The following is a 20425-nucleotide window of genomic DNA, read 5'->3' on the forward strand; positions in this document are numbered from 1 at the left end:
TTAACAGTCAGAGTACAATTAGGTCTAAATGAGCAACATGGTCCAATGAAGATCGCTCCAAAGTAACTTTAAGTACAATATCTTGGTTAAATCACGTAAGTATTTCCGCAATTACCAAAGTGCTCTTCCTGTCGGTCACAAACGCATTGTTGTGAAGGTGCTGAATGTTTTCAGTTGGCAGATTGGATCGGTGGAAGAAAAAAGCTTTAGACTCTGCTTTACTTCACAACAAGTATTAGAAAATGTGTGCACCGTAATTCTGCCTTTAGAGGAACGAGTGTCTCTATTTGCTTCTCCAAAAGTCTGCACGATTTGGAGAGCTAAGGCCCCCCCACATCCAGCTCAGGAAACTCCGGGCCCTCTGCTCTTCCTCCGTGGTGACGCCACTTAATCACACTGACGGAGCTCTTAACGGACTTCACACGTCTCCGCCTCGTCCCTTTCTTCATCTCCTCCTCCTCCTCCTCATATGATCGGCTGTGTTCTGCCCAAGTGATGTAGGGTCACGGGAATGGGGGAACACCTACCAAGGAGAAAACACGCACGCATTTGCACCACACACACTCAGAGCTCATTTACTGCTGAAGGGAACTGGTGGAGCAGCGATTTTCAAAGACCAAGGTAAGACATGATTTCATTGTCTTTATTTTCATTACAGTGATACAGACTCAATGTGTTATCTGTTGAAAACAAATTATTCACACATCTCTTTTCTGTCCCTGAGGCCTTCTTTCGTGTTACCATGTATAGTAATGAACTGTCATGCAGCTTTAATAAGGAGATATAATCTCAGTTCCTTTTAAAAATAGAAAGGAGAAGCAAAGTTCATCAAAAGATTTTGCTAAGACTTGCGATGAGCTGCTACAACTTAAATTTGAAATATTGTTTTTGCTTTCATGCCTAAAAAGTAGAATATTAGGAAGTTTATCTTTTTATGCAACTTCTGTGTCAACAACAAGCCTGTCTTAATGTCCCGGCATTCTAAACAAACATTCAGAGTTGCAGCCTGTGATCTGCTTCTGACGTCAGCGTTGGCTCTCTGGTAAACACTTCGGAGCACAAATGCATCTGAAAGAGCTCGTTTCAAACCTCATGGCTCTAATTTCTTTAGATGCTACATCCTCTCCCACGGCAGGCCCCATTGATCTCTGGAGGTTTGTCCACAAAGCGCCCGTTTCTTGTAGCTCTGACAGTCAGTCGTGATCACAAACAGAGCTCTTGTTTAGTGGTTTACAGTAAAAACAGTACGGCTATTGGATAACGATAACTCTGCAGCCTTATTCAATTCCTGGTGCCTTAAAGACGTTTCTGTTGTGTTAAAGGTGTGGAACACTGAAAACCCATTTTAAATTATTATTTCTGATTATTATCGGTCACTCTAAGGTTTCATACAGGCTGAACATGAAGATAGTCTTCACCTATCTCCTGCATTAGCTTCTGAGAGAAAATAGATAGGGGAACTCTAGGATTTGAATAGCCTGACAGATCTTTGTCACTTGATTCACGATAAGCTGTTCTTGGTTTGGCGTCCAGGAAACAGCAGAGAACGTCTCGGCTAGTAGAAGCTAACCGTTGGCATTAGCAACTCCACTACACCGCAGAACTCCTCCAGGCTTGTGTTATTTGTGGAGATAAAACATCAGTGTTGCAGAGCTAATGGCGACAGTGGTAGAGTCACATTGCTGTTAGCCAATCAGAGATGAGATGTCCAATTATCAGGAGCTAAGACTCCAAAGCCTGCCGTCTGAAGCTCAGATGTGATGTAGTTCACTTCTAGTTCCTGAAACTGGTGCAAAGGAACTTTAATTTCCCAGTGTACGACTTACAAGCCATTCATTTCTACTAGAGACCACTGTAAATGTATTGATTAAGCGAGTGTTCCATACCTCATTATAACTGATTGAAATGATTTTTTCTTCAAATGCATGCTTATTTTTACAGGCCTATTTGTGCAAGAAAATATTTTTAAAAACTGCAATTACATTTTTTTTAATTGAATTAAAACATAGCAAGTGGATCAGAACTCCATTATGGTGATGTGAAAGACCCGTTTATGATCACAAATATCCCATTACAGAGTCGTTAGATTTAGAGTTCAACTAGCTTTGCTCATTGAGTTCATTTGCTTTGGAGAACCTTTTTACCTGCTACTCAGGTGATCTTTGTTTGATACTTAAACTGCTCTACCGCTATAAAACATCTATAAGGGATAGATGAAACCAGTAAGAAGGCAGAGTAAGAGCACTGCTTTGTAAAGAATGATAACACATTCAGTGATTCAGTAAAAAAAATTGCAGACATTACTGTTCAGAAAAAAATAACTACCTTTTTTGTAGGATGTGACACACCTGATCAAATTAACTTGTGTTTAAAACTAGCAGTGGTGTTAAGAATCCTGTTTGTTTGCATGTTATGAATTCAAAATAACCTCATGAAAAATGTGTAACACTTTACAATTAGGATCCCTTTATTAATGTTACTTAGTGTATTATTAGGCATTATTAAACTATTAAACAAAGTATCAACAACTGCTTAACCATATTATGTAATGCAGTACTAGGTGGACACCCTCCTGGCCCTTTGTCCTAACTTTAAGGACACTTAAAAGGTAACAATGGTAACGCTAATAAGGAATCCTTTGTTTATCAATGCTTAATAATGCACCAAGGAATGTTAATAAAGGTACCTGTTGTTTATTAATGCTTAGTAAGACACTAAGTAACTTTAGTAAAAAAAATTCCTTACTGTCATATGTAGTGAAACTTGTAGGTAAAAAACCAAGCCAGTTTTAGGGTTTGTAGAAATGTCGTAACAGAGAACAAACTGAACGTGGCGGTTATCTGGCTTTTAGCCAGTGTGGTAACGCTTGTCTTAAACACCTGTTGTAAATGTAAACCCAAGAGAAGCTCGTTTAGATTTTGTCCCGGCTCGATCCGTCTCTCCAAACAGCCCAACTAGTGATTTATTGCCCCACCTTCCTTGCTGTTTAATTTCAGATTAGATCTCACTCTGTCATCTCTCCTCCCTCGAAGTTCCCCTTCGCTTGATATCTTAGCAAAATTGTCCAGTGTGGACTGTGATAACTAATAACATCTGTCAGTGCCGAAGCCAATAGCAGAGAACAAAACACTCCCCACAAAACAAAGCCAGAATCCATTAGTGCAGAATGCTAACAGTTGGACCAGACTCTGGGAAACATCAGAACACTGTCAGAGTCCAGGAGGTGCTGACCAGAAATGGCTGACCCACAGCAAGAAGCTCCTAAATCCCAGTCCTGTTAGTCTGAGCTGCTCACAAAGGTAAACACAGTTCAAAGAAAGCAATGGAAGATAAGAGCTAAACATGTTTTTTAATGTGATGTGTCTGGAGGTTGGGCAGAGCCTAATCACATGTGAGACCACTGGCCTGGGGGGTCTGGTTCCTGTCACTCCATCAATGCATTTTTAAATAAAACATAAGCAATTAAAGCAAACCCATGTTGTAGATGAATCATTATACTGTATTATTTCAGATTTGTATTTTAATTTATACATATTTTTTCCTGAAAGTGTTTAAATGGCTTGAAAGGGAAGAAAATGGACCCATAATCCCTCATTTCTGAGCTTGAAGGGAACAAGAAACAAGCAATGATATTAAGAATGAAGAAAGGATATAAAACATGGGATGAGCTAAAATCGGTGAGTAAAAGTTTGTAATTTTATAATTCATGGTTTTATGTGGTTTTTTTTTTCTTCCCTGGTTTGGGCTAAGTCAGGCCTAAGTCCTAATGCTGTCTGGACTAAATATGTGTTTGCCTGCTGGTTTAAAGGGACATTTGAGAGAATTTTGAAACTTGAGCTGTTTGAAATCCATCAGTCCTGGAAATACCTCATGATTATTTACATGAAACCACATTATATAATAGTCTGCTTTGTGGTTTCCTGTTAGCTAAGTCCTTGTTACAGTGGCTTTCCATTAAAGTTCACTACTGCACAAAAAGGCCTTGAAAATCAAAACAAATGACAGTGAATTTAACACTTACACTGATGATACAATATCTCTTAAAGAGATAAAAGTACAATGCACTGTGTGTTTGCCATGTTTTAATGAACTTTCTCTGACATCTGTTCTGAAGTGCTAAGTTCATTCTCAAACAAAGATATTATTGTTCTGTGTTCAGTTCATTATAAAAACCTTTTTGTCCTTGGTCCCTTGGGCCTTTGCGAAGTGGGAAGTATGCACTTTTCTCTTCATTCAGGATTCATGCTAAATAAAACACAAACATGGAAAAAATTTTGCCAAAGGTTGCGTGACGTTTGAAGTTCCTCACTTGATTTTTCTGATCCAGGCTGTAAATTTAATGTATTCTTCTAACATCAAAGAGGATTGAGTCACCCATTTTTCATGCCAAAACAGCTTTTTTTACTAAATAGTCAGTATGAAGTAAACCAAACTCCTGTTTTGCATTTTTTGTGCTGCCGTGTGGGTCTCTGCTGTGTCTATTAACACTCCAAGCCTGCATTCATTCTCTGTCAATGTTGGGTTTTAGAAAATATGTACCTGAAATGTGTCTTTTCAAAAAGTCCCCATTTGTGATGTCACAAACAGACAAATTAGCATAGGACCACCCCTCACCTGGAGGAGAGCAGTGGCTCTACATGAGCCCCTCATGGATACTGGAGCTTCTCAGCTTATAGCAACCTGAGTGGGAGATGGATGCAAAGCACCAGCTCAGCTTGTTTTCTTAAAGAGCAAGTTCCCCTCTTGATCAACTGTTTATTCTGATAAACACTGTATAAATTAGTCTCTAGTGTGATGTAGATGTATAGTCATTATTTTTTGTATTTTAGTGTATCTTAGTTAAAATATACAGTTTCTGCCTAAAACCATGAGTGTAGTGCCCTCTTCAGGTAAAAAGTCTGCTCCATATTTGAATTTGAATCAGCCACATCAACCGTCGGCAATTGACTAAGCTGATATTATCTGCATTAGTCAGTGTTTCTGTCATGGTTGCTCTGCACTACACCAGAGCCGAGTCTCGGCCACGCCTCCTGCTACTGTGTGAGTGTGTGTGCACGCACGCACATTTGCTAGCGGCTTATTTTTCAGATAGCAAATATTTGAGCAGCGGTCTGCCAGGCAATCTCTCCATTTTGGGCACTTTTTAAAAGGAAGTGTGGGTGGACTCTAGCAGGGGGACGGCTTGCTCTGTTGCAGAGTCATGAAACGGCTCATTCTAGAATATACAGAAACGACTGAAATCATATGAGGGAGATTTTGTGCAAATACCTTAATCAACATGTTTTGTATTGACCATATAACTTAAGAAAAAAAAAGTAATAAAATGTCCTCTTTAAAGGGGACAAAGAATCTAAACCAACACTTTCTTGTTGTTTGTGAATAAAGACAGCTTGGATGGGCAGAAGTAGCATGCCAAAACGTCTAAGTGTGACCTACTTTTTATGTAAATTAGAAAGTTTTAAAAGGCCAGAGAAAAACTTCTTTTCTGAGAAACCTCTTATTAAAACTTCACAATGTGGAGCCCTTCCTCCTCCAGTCTGCAGTGTCCAGTGTCTGAAGCCTTCTGGTTTAAACCAACCAATCAGCAAGCCGCTCATTAGCATATTCATGTCCTGGCCAATTGGGAGGGGCAAACCGCAGGGTTGTAAAATAGGGAGCCTAAGTCACTTCCGCATCGTTGGTCCCCAGAAGAACGAAAAAATGAATGTAAGTAAACGTGACTAAAAAACGCTATTTTCAAATATGCTGTGCCTTACACCCTGGATCACACATAAGTTGTACTGCAATATAAATGAAAAGTAATGATGGGTGTTTCGACCACGTCAGTCGCGTACTTTAAAATTTATTAGCTTGTAAAAGTTTGTAATTGGCATGACTACAAACTAGAAATCAGCACGTTGCATATGTGACATCACCACATAATCTCCTCTCCCCAATGTAGCTGCTACTTACCAAATGACCAGATGTATGGTGGTTCTTTCCTCCTGTGGGAAGTTTGCTGAACTTACAGCCCTTTTCCCTCAGTTTTCTCGGTGTCTGGTTTGATGACGTCACTTTCGTGATGCGCATTTGTAGTTCTGGACTTATTTTCACAGAAAACCTAAAATATCGTTCCCCCCGTTCGCAAATAAGCACGTTCTTGGTATCAAAATGTGTCTTTAAAATTCACGGGCATCATTTGTGAAATCCATGGCACAAAACAAGCAGAATTAGAAAATAGCGTTTTTAGCCCCGTTGACTTGCATTCATTTATTCGTTCTTCCGGGGACCCATGATGCGGAAGTGACTTAGGCTCCCTATGTCCTGTGTGGGCTCCTGGGACAGATGAAAGCCAAAAGAAAATTTCTTATGCTTCTTAGAGATTCAAACCAGTGTTAAACTGCATTCTTGGCCCCCTTTAAATCAGAAAATTTCCCTTAGTCACATTTGATCCTTAAAAGTTTAAACTTGAAAACAGACAAGCCTCGTGGTAAAAACCTATTTTCTTGATGGAGCAGTCCTGATTATGTCCCAGTTCCATCCAGTACATTCAGACCTATTAATGTATATAATACTTCTCTGACAGAATGTCTTATCTCTGGTTGTGTCCTGACTGAGACCCCAACTGGACCTTTAACCCTGGAGGAGTGGGGGTGTCAGCTGGGAGAACATGCAATGCACCACCCTCACGACCCTGCTCACTGGGGTCATGCTGTACCTGGGGATGGGGGCGCTTGTTTTCGTCACCCTGGAGACCCCCAACGAGAATGTTACACACAAAAACCTGCTACAAGCCAAACAGCACTTCCTTGTGAATAACTCCTGTGTCTCAGAAGTGGAATTCCATGAACTTGTGAAGGTATCCTCTGACCCGCTAAGCTAAAGTTTGTACTGATTCGGTCCTCACTCAGAGTGAGATGACGCACTGCTGCAGCTTATCGCTCTTTTTCATCATGTTCTTATTTAAAAAAGCATCAAGCACATAATAAAACCATGAAAATATATTCCGTCGCTTACATTATTTATTTTATGCCAACTGCAGGTTGAATGAAGGATTTCTGAGCCATTTGGTTTCTAGTTTCACCCGTGATAGGTTTTGGAGCTTTATCTTAAAAGGTGGAGGATTTAAAATGTTCCTTGGTTCTTCTCAGTCTGAGAAAGAATTAAACACCTATGAGCTGACTATGAATCAATGTTACATACCACCTTCAGAGACCTTCAGTAGCTCAGACTGTTGATCTTTAGGTTTGAATTCTTTGTTTTAAACAAATACTAAAAGTCACTCTCCTTGTTTTTCACGTTTTTTAAATAATTTATCTACACTAGAAGTAAGAAATAATGAAACTAAATAAAGTTTCAGAACAAATTTGTGCATAAGGATAGTTTACTGCACCCCAACCATGCAGGAGCTGGTGTCTGCTGCTGAGGCAGGTCTGGACGTTAGCAACCTGTCTGCCAACCTGACCAGCCGCTGGGACATGGGCTCTGCCTTCTTCTTCTGTGGTTCCATCATTACCACCATAGGTAAGCTCAACAGAAACAGTTGCATATCTAGCTAAGTTAAAGTTAAACCTCATTATGCGCGTGCATGTCAATTTATCAGACTTTTGTGGCTTTAAACAGGCTTTGGGAACCTGTCACCTCGGACGTGGTTTGGCCAGTTGTTCTGCATGTGCTATGCCCTGGTTGGCATCCCAATGTTTGGCATCCTGCTTGCCGGAGTGGGGGACCACATGGGCACGATGCTACGGAAAGCTGTGGGCAAGATTGAGACCCTGTTCTTGGTGAGAACACTTTGTTCCGTGGTACGGTGTGAACTAACTTTTAGTTTAGGTTAAGGTTAGGACTAGAAAAACACTGGTTATGGTTAGGGGTAGAAATCATGAATGTATCTGAACTGCCTCATGCCCCACCCCCTCCCCACATTTACGCCCACTGGCCTGTGCAGGAAACAGATCTCAGATTGATTTATACCAAACTGAATCTCAGCTCATACTAAAAGGCCAAGGCCAAGTTTCTGTTGTACTCGATGAATAAAGTTCATTCTTACAACCTCACTTCTGGAGGTAAACAGACCAGTTGTTTGTTCAATGTTTGTATCCTGGCCAAGAAACTTTACTATTCATGATTATTTCCTTTTTCCACAATCAGATTTCCTGTCAGTCCCAGAATGCCACACAAAACAACAGTTCTACCATCACTGTTGTTACCAATAGTTTTTATTGGCTTAAAGAAAACACAAGGTTCATGGAGCTTATTTGACCATTATATCACAATTCCTTTCCTCAGCACCTTTTTTGTGAAAGGGTTTTGAAATTTGAACATGTTGCCAGTTGTAAAAATTGCCTGAAAATTGTTGAACTTCAACAAATAGATTTTTGATCAATGTTTTTAGAGTTTATCAATTTTCATGCTGGATTAACTGTGACTAGCCATTAGCTCTTCAATCCAGTCAGAACTTCTCTTTTATTGTTTTTAAATGCAGATATCACATTAGGATGGGGGATCAGTGTAATGGTAACTGGGGGAGAGAATGTTTGATTCACATACCAGTTTATGAAATACTATGAAGAAGCTCTTTTATCACATAAAATCTTGTGATTGTAAATTGAGCTCAAATATTAATTTGCACGGTTCTCAGACGCTGGGGAACTGATCCCTGCTACACTCCATAATACCAACTACTATAAATGGACTTATAGCATTGTTGAGAAATGATCTGCTGTTCTATATTTTGACAAACATTTCTTTTACCGTAGAAATTATATCAGTTTGTAAAGAATTATTTTTATTCTTTGCATTTCTGCTTGAAATGTCGGTCCTTTGAAAGTGATTAATTCTGGAGCAGCGTTTGTCGGATCTCTCTTGTAGAAACGTAAGATCAAGCCCAACACTGTGCGTGTGATCTCGGCAGTTCTCTCCATCCTGATTGGCTGTTTGATCTTCCTCGCCGTGCCAACAGTTGTGTTTCAGAGAGTGGAGAAATGGACGTTTCTGGAGTCGCTGTACTTTGTGGTCATCACCCTCACCACTGTTGGATTTGGAGACTATGTGCCAGGTTTTTAATCTCTCTCTCACAAACCCACACACACGCATGCACGCACGCATGCAAACACACACACACACACACACACACGCACACAAACACACACACACACACACACACACACACACAAATAATACAAATTCTGTCCCGTCTCTTTTTCAGATGTACTCTATTTCTCTTGGGAAATTCAGTGTCTTTATGTCCCCTTGACCTCAGTTCATAATAAACATAAGATTCATTAATACCACCTACACCTGGTGATAAAACATTAGGAAAAATGTAATTACAAAAAAATGTTATATGTTAGAGATTAGCATCTCCTTGTCTTTTGGGGGCATCGCTTGGGATTAAAACCTTCTGAAGTTCAGCATCTCTTTGTCCAGGGGGAGGTTATGAAGATGGTACCTTCTTTAAGCCTCTGGTGTTGTTGTGGATTGTATTTGGGCTCGCCTACTTTGCCTCTATCCTCACCATGATTGGTAACTGGCTGAAGATTCTGTCCAAGAAAACCCGCGCTGAGGTGAGAGGTTTTTTTTAGACAGGCCAGGAGAGGAGGAGCTGCAGTAAATCCAGACTCTCATCACTGATTGTTTTCCTCTCAGATGGAGGAGTTGAGGGTGCACGCCACAGACTGGACCCAGAACATGGACTTCCGCATCCCAAACCCTCTGGAATTCAACGACCCGTTCCTCCTTCAGCGCCGGCGTTGGAAACGCAGTGAGCGTCGTCGCATACGCCGGGGAGCCCAGGGCACTCTGGGATACTGGGGAGGATCTGAAAATGGACACCTGCCAAACCGCTGGGCTGGCCTCTCCAGCTCCATGAGCAGGCTGGATGCTCGCTCTTCTCTACAGAGGGCTGCGGAGGCAAAGTCTAGGCCACGGGTGAGAGCAGCCGGAGGGGGAGCGGTCATGAGAGTGGCGGTAGGAAACAGAGCAGACCCTGGTGTGGGTGTGCAGGGGCAGGGAAGGTCTTTTCACCAGCTGCTGGCTCGCTCCTTCTCCCTCCCCGTTGCACGATCCACCTCACAGCTGGACTCCACAGCTGCAGCCATGTACGAGGGGTCCCCCTTTGGATCTGAGTCTCAGTTTGACTCTAGGTCAGAGGGATCCTCTGTTTCTCTGTCATTCTCTGTGCTCCCAGTCCTCCAGCCTATCAGCAGAGAGGACGATGCAGACATGAGGGTCACACAAGTCAACACTGACCAAGAGACACGCAAACAGATTTCAGCAGAGAATTTGGAACTCAGAGCAAACAGTTGCCACAATGAGTCACCTGTTGAAAGTTTTCAGTCTCGCTCCACCCCTCCTCCCACTGAACTGCAACTGGTGTGTCCTCCTTCCCCTCCCGACCCCATCACCCCCTCACCAGACTGCCAGTTGTTGGATTTCTTTGGGGAGAACTTAGCATACATTGACGAGTCTTCAGACACGCTGAGCGAGCTCGCCCAGTCGACAGCGAGCGAAGAGAAGAGGAGTCGCCCTCGAAAAACCAAGAGGAGGAGCATGAGGAGAGAGCAGCCACACAACTGGAGCCCCCTGCAGGTGAGGAGGCCCAGCATGCAGCCACCATCCAATCCCCCAACGCCACCTCCAGACTTTTCTCCTCCCGAGATCCAAATTGACCTGGCTCTCTGACAAACAGAATCACAACCTGGGGCTGAAGTCCCGCCTGCAGCACTGTTTTCTCCAATTCAGTAGATTACTTTGTCAGCTTCAACGTAATGTCTTTGGTTTTTCTGTATTATGGTTTTGGTGCTATGACCCTCAGAAGGAGGACTGTGCCAGCTTTCCTCAATTTAACCCCCTTATAAAGAAGGCTCCTGTGGCCGACAGACAGCTGAAATGTTCTCCTCATATCTTCTAGAACATTCATGGTAGGCACACAAGACTTTATACAGATGACCGCCAAGGCCTTCTGTTGCTCACACTTTTTTAATTTTTTGAATTGGTGCAGTGCTTTTCAAATGGTGATGATAAGTTTGACAGCTCCAATTTCATTTCTGAAGGACAGATTTAAAGGATTCGCTCATTAACAGGAGTACAGCTGCAGGCCTCCAACAACAGGGAAAAACACGGGAAAACAGTGCTGCTCTCTGATTAGCTCATTGTAACGAATAGTCTCTTTTAAATGAATATGAAAAGCCTAATAATGAGCGTATAACATACTGCTGTTTCTAATCTTTCTGAGCTCTCTACACTTAAAACTAGCAGCATAGCTGACATTTTAACAACTGTCAGAAGGCAGGAACTGCCCCCTCCTTTGCTGCTTTCTGATTGGCTGAGAGTTTTCGATCGTCTTCAGCCTGAAATAGGGTGACCATATTTCCATTTCTAAAAAAGAGGACGGAAGATCTGTGCCTACCGATGATGTCACACTAGGGCTGGGCGATATGGCCTAAAATCAATATCACAATATATTGAGGATTTAACCTCGATAACGATAAATGGATGATAAATACAGGTATGTGCAGAAACAAAAGTTGTCACTAGATGGGGCTGTCACATGTATTATGATGAGTCATTTTGTATCACTTATGGTTTTATAAAATGTGCAGTGGAGATAAATCTACCTACATTTTACTTTCAAACGCTTTGCTTTGTTTTCTTGTTTTGATTTGACTGTTGTCCTGTCCTGTCTGTCTCTCATCTTCCTGCATCTCCTCTAAATTCTCCAGAAAAGCTGCTGCCTGGCTTCTTACTTTTTCACCTCATCAGTTACTTTTGAACTAAGCAGATCAAAGGGATCTCCTGACCGCAAAGCGGAGTGCGCTTTCGATGCTGCGTCAGTGAGGTGAAATCACCGCAGCACACGATGAGCGGAGCACGTCAGGAACGATTAAAAGACAGAGTACCAGAGGATATAAACAGATATGAACGATCATGTGTTAATAATGTTTTGTTGCACCACCTTGAGAATGTATCGTGCTGTGGACGCATGGGGCGGACAAATGATCAGTGCTCTATGTCCTCTCCGCTCAACAGAATCCCGCTACGCTGAGAGTCCATAAATATTGTAATATAGGCAGAAACTGGATCTCTCCCTGAAAGATATCTAGCCCCCATAATTCGATCCCTGCTCCTGGATGAAAATCCGGACATTTTTGATCAATATAGGGAACCCCACCCCCTCCCCCCACCCTGGACGCCCCGGACAGAGTGAAAAATGGACATGTCCGGGGGAAAGAGGACGTATGGTCACCCTACCTAAAAGGAAATAAGCAGCCACACATATGATACAACCCTGCTTGGTCTCAGGAGTCTTGTATTAACTAGAATTTGTGTTCTGTGTTACCATGGCAACTTGCTTAGCAACATTTAATAACTTTTCAAACACAACTTTATCAACATACTTTAACATAAAAATGTTATTCAAATTTTAAAAGTCATGTGACATTGGACATAGCTTTATTAAAGAGCAAGTCAACCCCTACCAGATTCTAACTCCACTCCCACTTCATGTTTGAAAAATGCAATAAATGCTGTTGCCTGGCAGACCGAGAGGGCGGAGCTGCTAACAAATACACACACACACACACACACACACACACACACACACAGGCTCACCACAGCATTGTGACATCATAATGTACCAGTTTACATCATAGCATACCTCTTAGCCAATAGCGGTGGCAGATTTAAATTAGAATACAGTGCAGAGTTTTTACCTGACAACGGCACAACACTGACAGTTTTAGGCAGAATATTTAAATTTGAACTAAGATGCACTGAAGTGCCAAATTATTGACTACATGTGTCTGCAGGACGATTAGACACTCGTTTATTTAGTTTATCAGCAAAAAAAAGTTTATTTGGGGGTAACTTGCTCTTTAAAGCGGACTCCTGTCATCTGTTACCATGGCAACACAAGGAACTCCAGATCACTCTAACCAAGTCTCATAGGAATGAATATAAAAAGCTGAATATCGAGCCAATAACAGACTTCTGTTTCTGATATTTCAGAACTATCTGTACTTAAATCTAGAAACAAGTTCAATTTGACTGACCGCTAGAAGGTGAGGAAGTGCCCCGCTCCCTCCCAGCTCCCTGATTGGTTGAGAGAGTTCAATCATCTTCTGGCTAAATGGAATTACACACCCACACGTCTGATTTATTAAATTGATCGGCTTGGCCAAAGGAATCTGTCCATTCATGTATAAATCTGTACATGCTTCCATCCATCTATCCATCCATCCATCACTCCATCCATCCCATACCAAGTCTAAACATATGTTAAACTATCAGTTTCAGACATCAGCAAATGTTTCTAAATTCACAGTTCAGCCAATTGTAAAAATGTACCCGTTAAACTATTCTTACTCAAATGCCAGCTGCTTTCGAGTTTTTAATCAATGTTCAGATATTCAATTTTACTTCTGTTTAGCATATTTTTCTCAGCTCTTCACCTATATTCTGAGCTTGATTACAGATGTTGGTGATTTTTGCTTCTAAATCTTTAAATACATTCAGCTCATCTTGACAGTTTAGCATAGTTTCAGCTTCATTTCAGCTATCAGTTTCTGAATTCAGCTGCTCATTTCACAGTTCAGCTAAATGTAAAAATTAAACAGTTAAACTAGTCCTACTCAAATAACAAGTGTTTAGGTATTTTAGCCAAACAATTTTTTTACACAATATTCTCAGATTTCAGTTTTCTGCTGTTTAGGATTATTTTTCTCCATTCTTCACTTACATCACTTGCTTGTTGGTGCTTTTTACTTCTACGTCTTTCAATGCATTCAGGTCATTTTGACAGTTTTGCTTAGTTTCAGCTTCAGTTCAGATGTTCAGCAGCTTCAGCTTACAGTTTCAGCATCCAGCATTCAAAAATCATTTCTGCAAGAAATGCAAATTTTCTAGTTCTTCTTGTTTTGTCTGTTCTCTGAAGTGAAACAGCATAAAACCAAGAAAAATGGCTCAATCACTAAAGAAAAAGAAACCTCCCAGGACAGACCAAGTCCTTGATGACTGAGAGTCGGCTCCAACATACTACTTCATATCAGCATGACACAATGGTGTTAGTAGGATGATGCAATGTTCCAGGGGAAAGCAAAGCAAAACAATGAAATAGGTGAAAGAAAAGAACAGTGAGCCAAGTTTTGTGAAACGGTATTGCTTAATGGTGCATTGTGTAAAGGCAGACACACACTGTGCTACTTTTTCACTCGTAGCATTCAGCTTCATCTGTACGATTTCCTCGCAGAGCAAAGCTCACGAGTCATGTTCTCACACTGTACGACCCAATGCTCAGATGTGACCCAACTGCTCCAACAAGATGCGTGCTAACAACATTTCTGATGAGGGATGACCAAATTTGTGCGACCGCACAACTGCTGATCGTGAGATGGTAATCTGCACCTAGTTACCCCCTGTATACTACACAGGGGCAGCAACAGCTCAACAGGTTGTCCTGTAATTGAAAAGTTGCAGGTTCAATCCCAGCTCTGAACAGAGAATTCTACTGTTGTGCCCTTGGGCAAGACACTTAACCCTCTGGAGGCAGACGTTGCAGATTTGCAACAGCTAAAACCTACCTACCTGGTAGGTAGCACATACGTGTTTCATGAGTATTTTTTTAACTCAGAATTACCCCTGAAGGACTTAGTTGTTCGTCCTTTTATCAAAATTTATTTTGAGCCTGAGACGGTTAACCTGCTGGTGGTGGTCAGAGGGACCGGTGGCGCCTGTGCTCAGCAGCCTCGCCCCAGGGCAGCTGTGGCTACATTGTAGCTCATCATCACCTGTGTGTGAATGTTTTGTGTGAATGGATGAATGATACACTAGAGTGTAAAGCGCTTTTAAGTCCTCTGGCTCTGAAAGGCTCTATACAAGTGCGGGTTATTTATCAATATCATCAATGCGAAACTCGGCCTGACCTCAAAGTCAGTCGCAAGAGAGGAAAAGCTCAAAATATGCCATTCTGATCCAATACAGTCCAAATGGAGTTTCCTTCCGATTGAGAGAGGCGGTTTAATCCAGTCATCATTATGATTGATGTACACACCTATTCAGATTGTTGGGGTAAAAGAAGGCCCACTGTGCATGTGTACAACGTCAGCGTGACGTCTTTCCGCCTTTCACACACTCAGGAAAAGTCGAAAGATGGCGGGAGGTAAACAGAAGTGCACTGTTTACTGGAAACACTACAGGAGCTCAATATTAATGAACGTCCTGATGGCCAAAAGGCTAGAAATGCCAGGTGATACACTCAAGTGCATCTAAAAACACAGGAAGCGGGAATTCACTGAAGTATCGACCAAATCAAAACAACTGGAAAGGTAAGTCAAAAGACAAAACTAGAAAAAATCAAATAAAATGTGTGTGAAAAGACATGCAGACAAAATGATGTTTGTTTACATTATTTATTTTTCTGGGAAAGACAACTCTGTGCATGCTCAACCTATTTCATCTGACTGAATGCTTTTTGCATTTATACTCCCAGCATGATTGGCTCATTTCAGTTACTGTCCATGCTAACAGAGATTTGGGATTTCCGATTTGAATGGCATAGGGGAAATGTGACGCATGTAAATATAGCTACTGAAATATTGAGTTGTTGAATAAGTAGCTTGAGATTTGTTTCTAATTCACTTTTAGCATCTTTAGATGAATGTTAGCCTCTAGCCTTCTTTACCCGATTTGAGAGTAAAACAAAACAATGCCGTGGGTTCTTAGGGAGGAATAACGTCTGGCCGCTCTTTTTACTGGTGTCAGATCTCTGTTACTCATTCTTTTTTATTCATCTCCTTTATTTGCCATGTTTTACTCAATCTGTCTGGTCAACTGAGAACCCAAAGAAAACCAAGATGTAGCAGAAGGCATCCCTGAGAGAAAAACCTGGCTGCAAACCTTTCATTTATAGTCCTACACCTGGTTGAGGCAAGCTGCAGGTTAGGACTTCTGTCAGAAGGCACACACACCAGAGTTGGAATGAAAACAGGGAGAGAGGACATAAAAAGGGAACACATTTTTGTGTTAGAACTTAATTTATGGTTTTGGAAAGCCCAGAACAGAAGTAAATAATGATAAATAAGGAATAGATATCAGAGGAAAGCAAAGAGGAAAAAGTGAAGGGGGAGAAACAGTGGAGCAGAATGATGAGAAGACTTGCGGGGTTTGATGAAGAAATAAATTTTACAGAGATCATTCAAATAAAACTGCTGGGTTAAAAATAACCCAATTTGGGTTGTTTTGTAACCCAGGTGCTGGGTCAAAAAGGGACCGACCCAGTGCTGGGTTATTTTAACCAAGCAGGGTTGGGTTATGAGTTTGACCCAGCTTATTGGGTTAGGCTTTCTACCCAATCAATGGGTTAAAATGACCCAACTGTATAGTTAGGACTACCCAAAACTGGGTTAAAATAAAACCCAACTTCTGGGTTATTAAATTACTAAAGCTTGGGTTAAAATGACGCAATTCTATAGTAAATACAATACAATAAATAAAATACAAATTGAATAATTCAATAAAACAAATTGGACATGTCTCAGTCAAATCTTTATCACAAAAATTATGTTAATTTTCAAAATACATAGATAATAACGTTGCATTTTCTACTTTCTCAAACATGCATTCATTTTCAAACTTGTTTTGTAAATGACTACTAATTGCATTTTTTTAATGACAAATATTAAACATTTTGTAATTTGTAATGTCTTCAACACGTTAAACAACTTTAATGGAAGAACTGTAGTGAAGTAAATGTCCATCAACACCCAACACTCACCTTAATGCTTTAGTCAGCAGAACATCAACCTTACATCATAGCAACATGAGCCCTCAGAGCTTCACAGCATTTGATTCATGATGCAAAGATAAATGTCTGATTAAACCCCAAAATCTGTGCGCGTGGTTTTGGAGAGTTGACATCAACACAAAAATGTTTAAGAACAGATGGGTATTCCAGTTCCACTGATGATCACAAATTCTTGGGAACATCGATGGTCTTCTGCAGCCATAAGGACATGTGGTGCTCCACTGTGGTCCCATTCAGGTTCTTCACCGGCTGGTTCCAGTCTAAGTTGAGGGGGATAGAGGAAAAAAAGAACAGATTTAGGCATAAAGGTTATGATTTCACAAACAGCTGTTGAAACATATTTGGAGTGGGCTGTGAATGATAACTGAAGTAAAAAATAACAGAACTTACAGGTTGGAAGTCAGTGAAGGCCTGCTGAACCTCTGCTTGGTCGGAATGCTCTCCTTCAACTTGTATGGTGCCGTTTGGAGAAGCACTGGCAGCAACAGCAAAGCCACATCCACCCATTTATCTGTAAAATTGAAATGTGTAACATTATTCACATGACTGTAGCATAAAGGCCCTCTGCTGTTAGCGGGGATGCTACCGCTGGTATAAAATAGCCAGAAGGCCTAACATTCCCCAGTAGAGCTTCACCATGTCAGGGAGTGTGGACAGAAGATCACAACATTTTCCAGAGCACTTGTAGTGCGGATTCTGTGTTCCTTTCTATCTAAAAAAATAAAAATATATATATATGTATATATATATATATGTCGATGCTAGGAAGCTAAGTAGCCAGCTACCTAATCTAAACTATAAGTCGGTTGTCTTGAACAGACAGGCTAAAAATCCGTTACTTTATCAACTACATGTCCAGTTTTAATTAAATTAATCTTTAAACTCTTTATTAGTAACATCTTACCTTATTTTAAATCCTTGCTGGTGTGAAGCTCCATTAATGTCCGTGTCATCCTCTGGTTTAAAATGGTGAAGTGGGCTCACAGACAAGGGGGAGGATCTTACTATTTCCCGCCTTTTTTAACCCAATACGCTGGGTCAGAATTTTTAACCCAATGATGTGTTAAATTGACCCAACCTCTAAAAATTCAGCCTTAACCCAGCAGTTGGGTTAGAAAAATAACCCAGCATTTTTAAGAGAGTACTCTGCTCAACTATGGTATTGTCCTTCAAGGCAAAATAAGTAATAGAAAAATGAGGTATGTTGAACCTTCTCTTTAAATTTAAATGAAAATAAACGAATGCAGACATGTGAAAAGTGACTTGCTTATTAAACCTGATTGTTTATGCTGTTGTTCTTATTCTATGTGGATTTTAGTATAATTAGTGCCTTTCAGCAACTAAAAATCCCACCTGGCTGCATCTGCTGATAACAATTTGTGACTGTTTGAGGGATAATTCAGTGTTTCATCTCTGCACTTAAACAGCTAAATGCTAAATTTAGCAATGGTAGCGTCAGGCCGTGATCAGTTTTAAAATGTAAGGCATTACACTACTTTTGCATTACTTTAAGTTACTTTCACCAAAACAATTTCAATATGAATTAGGTCATGTGACACTCAGTGAACTCACGACACATGCAGTGGAAAGTGATGTGGTGTCTGAGCTAGGATTGCTGTTAAAAACAGTCAGATATAATAACAGTTCTTCATTAAATAAATGCAACAACAAACTGTACTCTCAGCATGCTGCCATCTTAGATTAACTGAGCAGGATGTGAGGTGCTGGGGGCTCCAAGCCTATTTTTCATCGGTCCCCAAATGCCTTGATACGGCCCTGGATGTGGGACTGACTTCTGGGGGGATCTGATTCTATCACATGTGGAAATATTAAATGCTTATATATTATTGCTTTTCTTTCCCTGTGATGCCCTACATTACCACATTACAGCAAAAAGCAATGCATTACAGTAATTAATTACTTTTGTACCGCATTACTCCCAACACTGAGCGTGAGGAGATGAAGGTGTGGATAACAATCTCAGAGTTCAGAGCAGGACAGAATGGGACTCAGCTTTGAAATGTTCCTGAGATGGAAGAAATGTGCATATGTTGTGTGTTCAGCTGTGTTCAATGGCTGAAGTTTAAGAAAATAATTAAACTGAGATTACCTCCAGTATGAAGCGTCATTAGGAGTTTGTGAATGGTTCGATCACAAACAGAGACATGCAATTAGATGCTTTCGCCAAGTTAACCTCATTGTCCCCATTTCTGGCCTTTGGGATCCTGTATATTGGTTGCAGTGACCCTTGGAGCAATGCTTTAGCCTCATTAGTCCAGCATGCAAACCTAGCTTATGCTTGGCCTTACAAAGTATGAAATCTATGGCCCTCTTTTATACTTTCCTCTTATTCAGGAGAAATTCTGACCTCTGTGAATGAAAATGGAATGCCTGTGGTCATGTTGAGTGCATACTGTAAAAAAAAATTAAAGTTTTTCAGAAATGAAGTTTAAAATAACACCAAAGATTTTTTGAACAGAATAAAACTATTTACCATCAACATGAAGATGCCGCAAGAGTTCCCAGCTGTTTGGTGAGGAAAACCCTGTGTGTTGGGTATAAAAAGTTAGGATAAAATCAGGTTTAAGGACATGTGCACAGAAATACAATATTGATACACTGGGGTACCTCAGTGTCTCTTCCATACTTTGTTGCCCACTTGCCTGGAGAAATGCGATGAGCTAGGTCACTGTCAAAATCACCAGAAATACAAATTAGCAACCTCATACTTTTATTTGTGTTTAAAAAAAAGCCACTGAACAGGGCTAAACCAAGGCAAATCTAAAATTATAATAGCCTTTGAACAAGGCTTAACTTTAAAACAGCCTTTGAACGAGGTTGTGTGTTCATTATTATTCAAGCAAAATGTTGAAATTCATAGTATCCTCAAGCAGATGTGATCTTTAAGAATAATTTTTAGAAATTAAATTTTGTCATTTGCCAGATAAAGCCAATGAGTTGTGTACCTGCATTTTTGGAATACTATGAATTCTGTAAAATTCCCAAACTGAACAAGCCACAGAACAGGGCTGATTTTTATGTTGAAAAAACCTAAAGATGGTATGGAAACCACTGTCGCTAAAGCCATCTGGTTTGAGCGAGTCCAGCAAAAAAAAAAGCTCTCTCTTTGCTGGCTTCAGTACCTGTGAACCATTTTCCAAAAGAAAATTAGACACACTCTAAAATTAGATAAACGTTGAGAATAAATAAGAGTAAAAATGTAGTTCGACTGTTGATAAGATTTGAAACAGACTCGCGCAAAGCAAGTAGTGGTCAGGTTTTCCGGGTTGTCGACTCCAGGCAGGGATGATTATAACATCTTTTGAAAAGATGTCACCCTGGCATTTAAACAAGTAAATTTGCGTTATATTCTGTCAAGCTCCATCAAAGAACAGAGCAGATAATAAGGAAAAACTTACAGGTAGAACCGTCATTGGGTCGTCCATCTTTGTTTTCCATGTTGGAACAGCATACATGTCTAGAATGTGGACATCTGTTCCCTACATTGATAAAAATGGAAAGTTTGATTACATGTGTCATGTTACATGTATGTGTCATTAATCAGAATACACCACTCAGAAAATAAAAATTAGGGATTAGATTAGGGCCTACTTCACCAAGGGCATTATGTTGGTTTAAATACAC

General features: G+C 40.6%; 1 protein-coding gene across 1 annotated transcript; it reads left to right on the top strand.

The window, feature by feature from the left end:
• The first annotated feature begins 3683 nt into the window (after positions 1 to 3683).
• kcnk4a (potassium channel, subfamily K, member 4a) lies at positions 3684 to 11615 on the top strand. The gene is made up of 6 exons (XM_015947256.3): positions 3684 to 6838; positions 7386 to 7503; positions 7603 to 7763; positions 8851 to 9037; positions 9409 to 9545; positions 9628 to 11615. Exons 1-6 carry the CDS (start codon positions 6650 to 6652, stop codon positions 10660 to 10662), a joined length of 1827 nt encoding a protein of 608 aa, XP_015802742.3. The 5' UTR covers positions 3684 to 6649; the 3' UTR covers positions 10663 to 11615.
• Positions 11616 to 20425: the final 8810 nt, after the last annotated feature.

This window comes from Nothobranchius furzeri, chromosome 1, assembly GCF_043380555.1.
Source record: "Nothobranchius furzeri strain GRZ-AD chromosome 1, NfurGRZ-RIMD1, whole genome shotgun sequence".
Classification (NCBI taxonomy): Eukaryota; Metazoa; Chordata; class Actinopteri; order Cyprinodontiformes; family Nothobranchiidae; genus Nothobranchius; species Nothobranchius furzeri.

Excerpts from the sequence above, each read along its gene's own strand:
- kcnk4a (XM_015947256.3), top strand. The coding sequence starts at position 6,650 with ATGCAATGCACCACCCTCACGACCCTGCTCACTGGGGTCATGCTGTAC. Across the intron at positions 7,504-7,602 it reads TTCCATCATTACCACCATAG|GCTTTGGGAACCTGTCACCT; the intron begins GTAAGCTCAACA and ends GGCTTTAAACAG. Across the intron at positions 9,038-9,408 it reads ATTTGGAGACTATGTGCCAG|GGGGAGGTTATGAAGATGGT; the intron begins GTTTTTAATCTC and ends CTCTTTGTCCAG.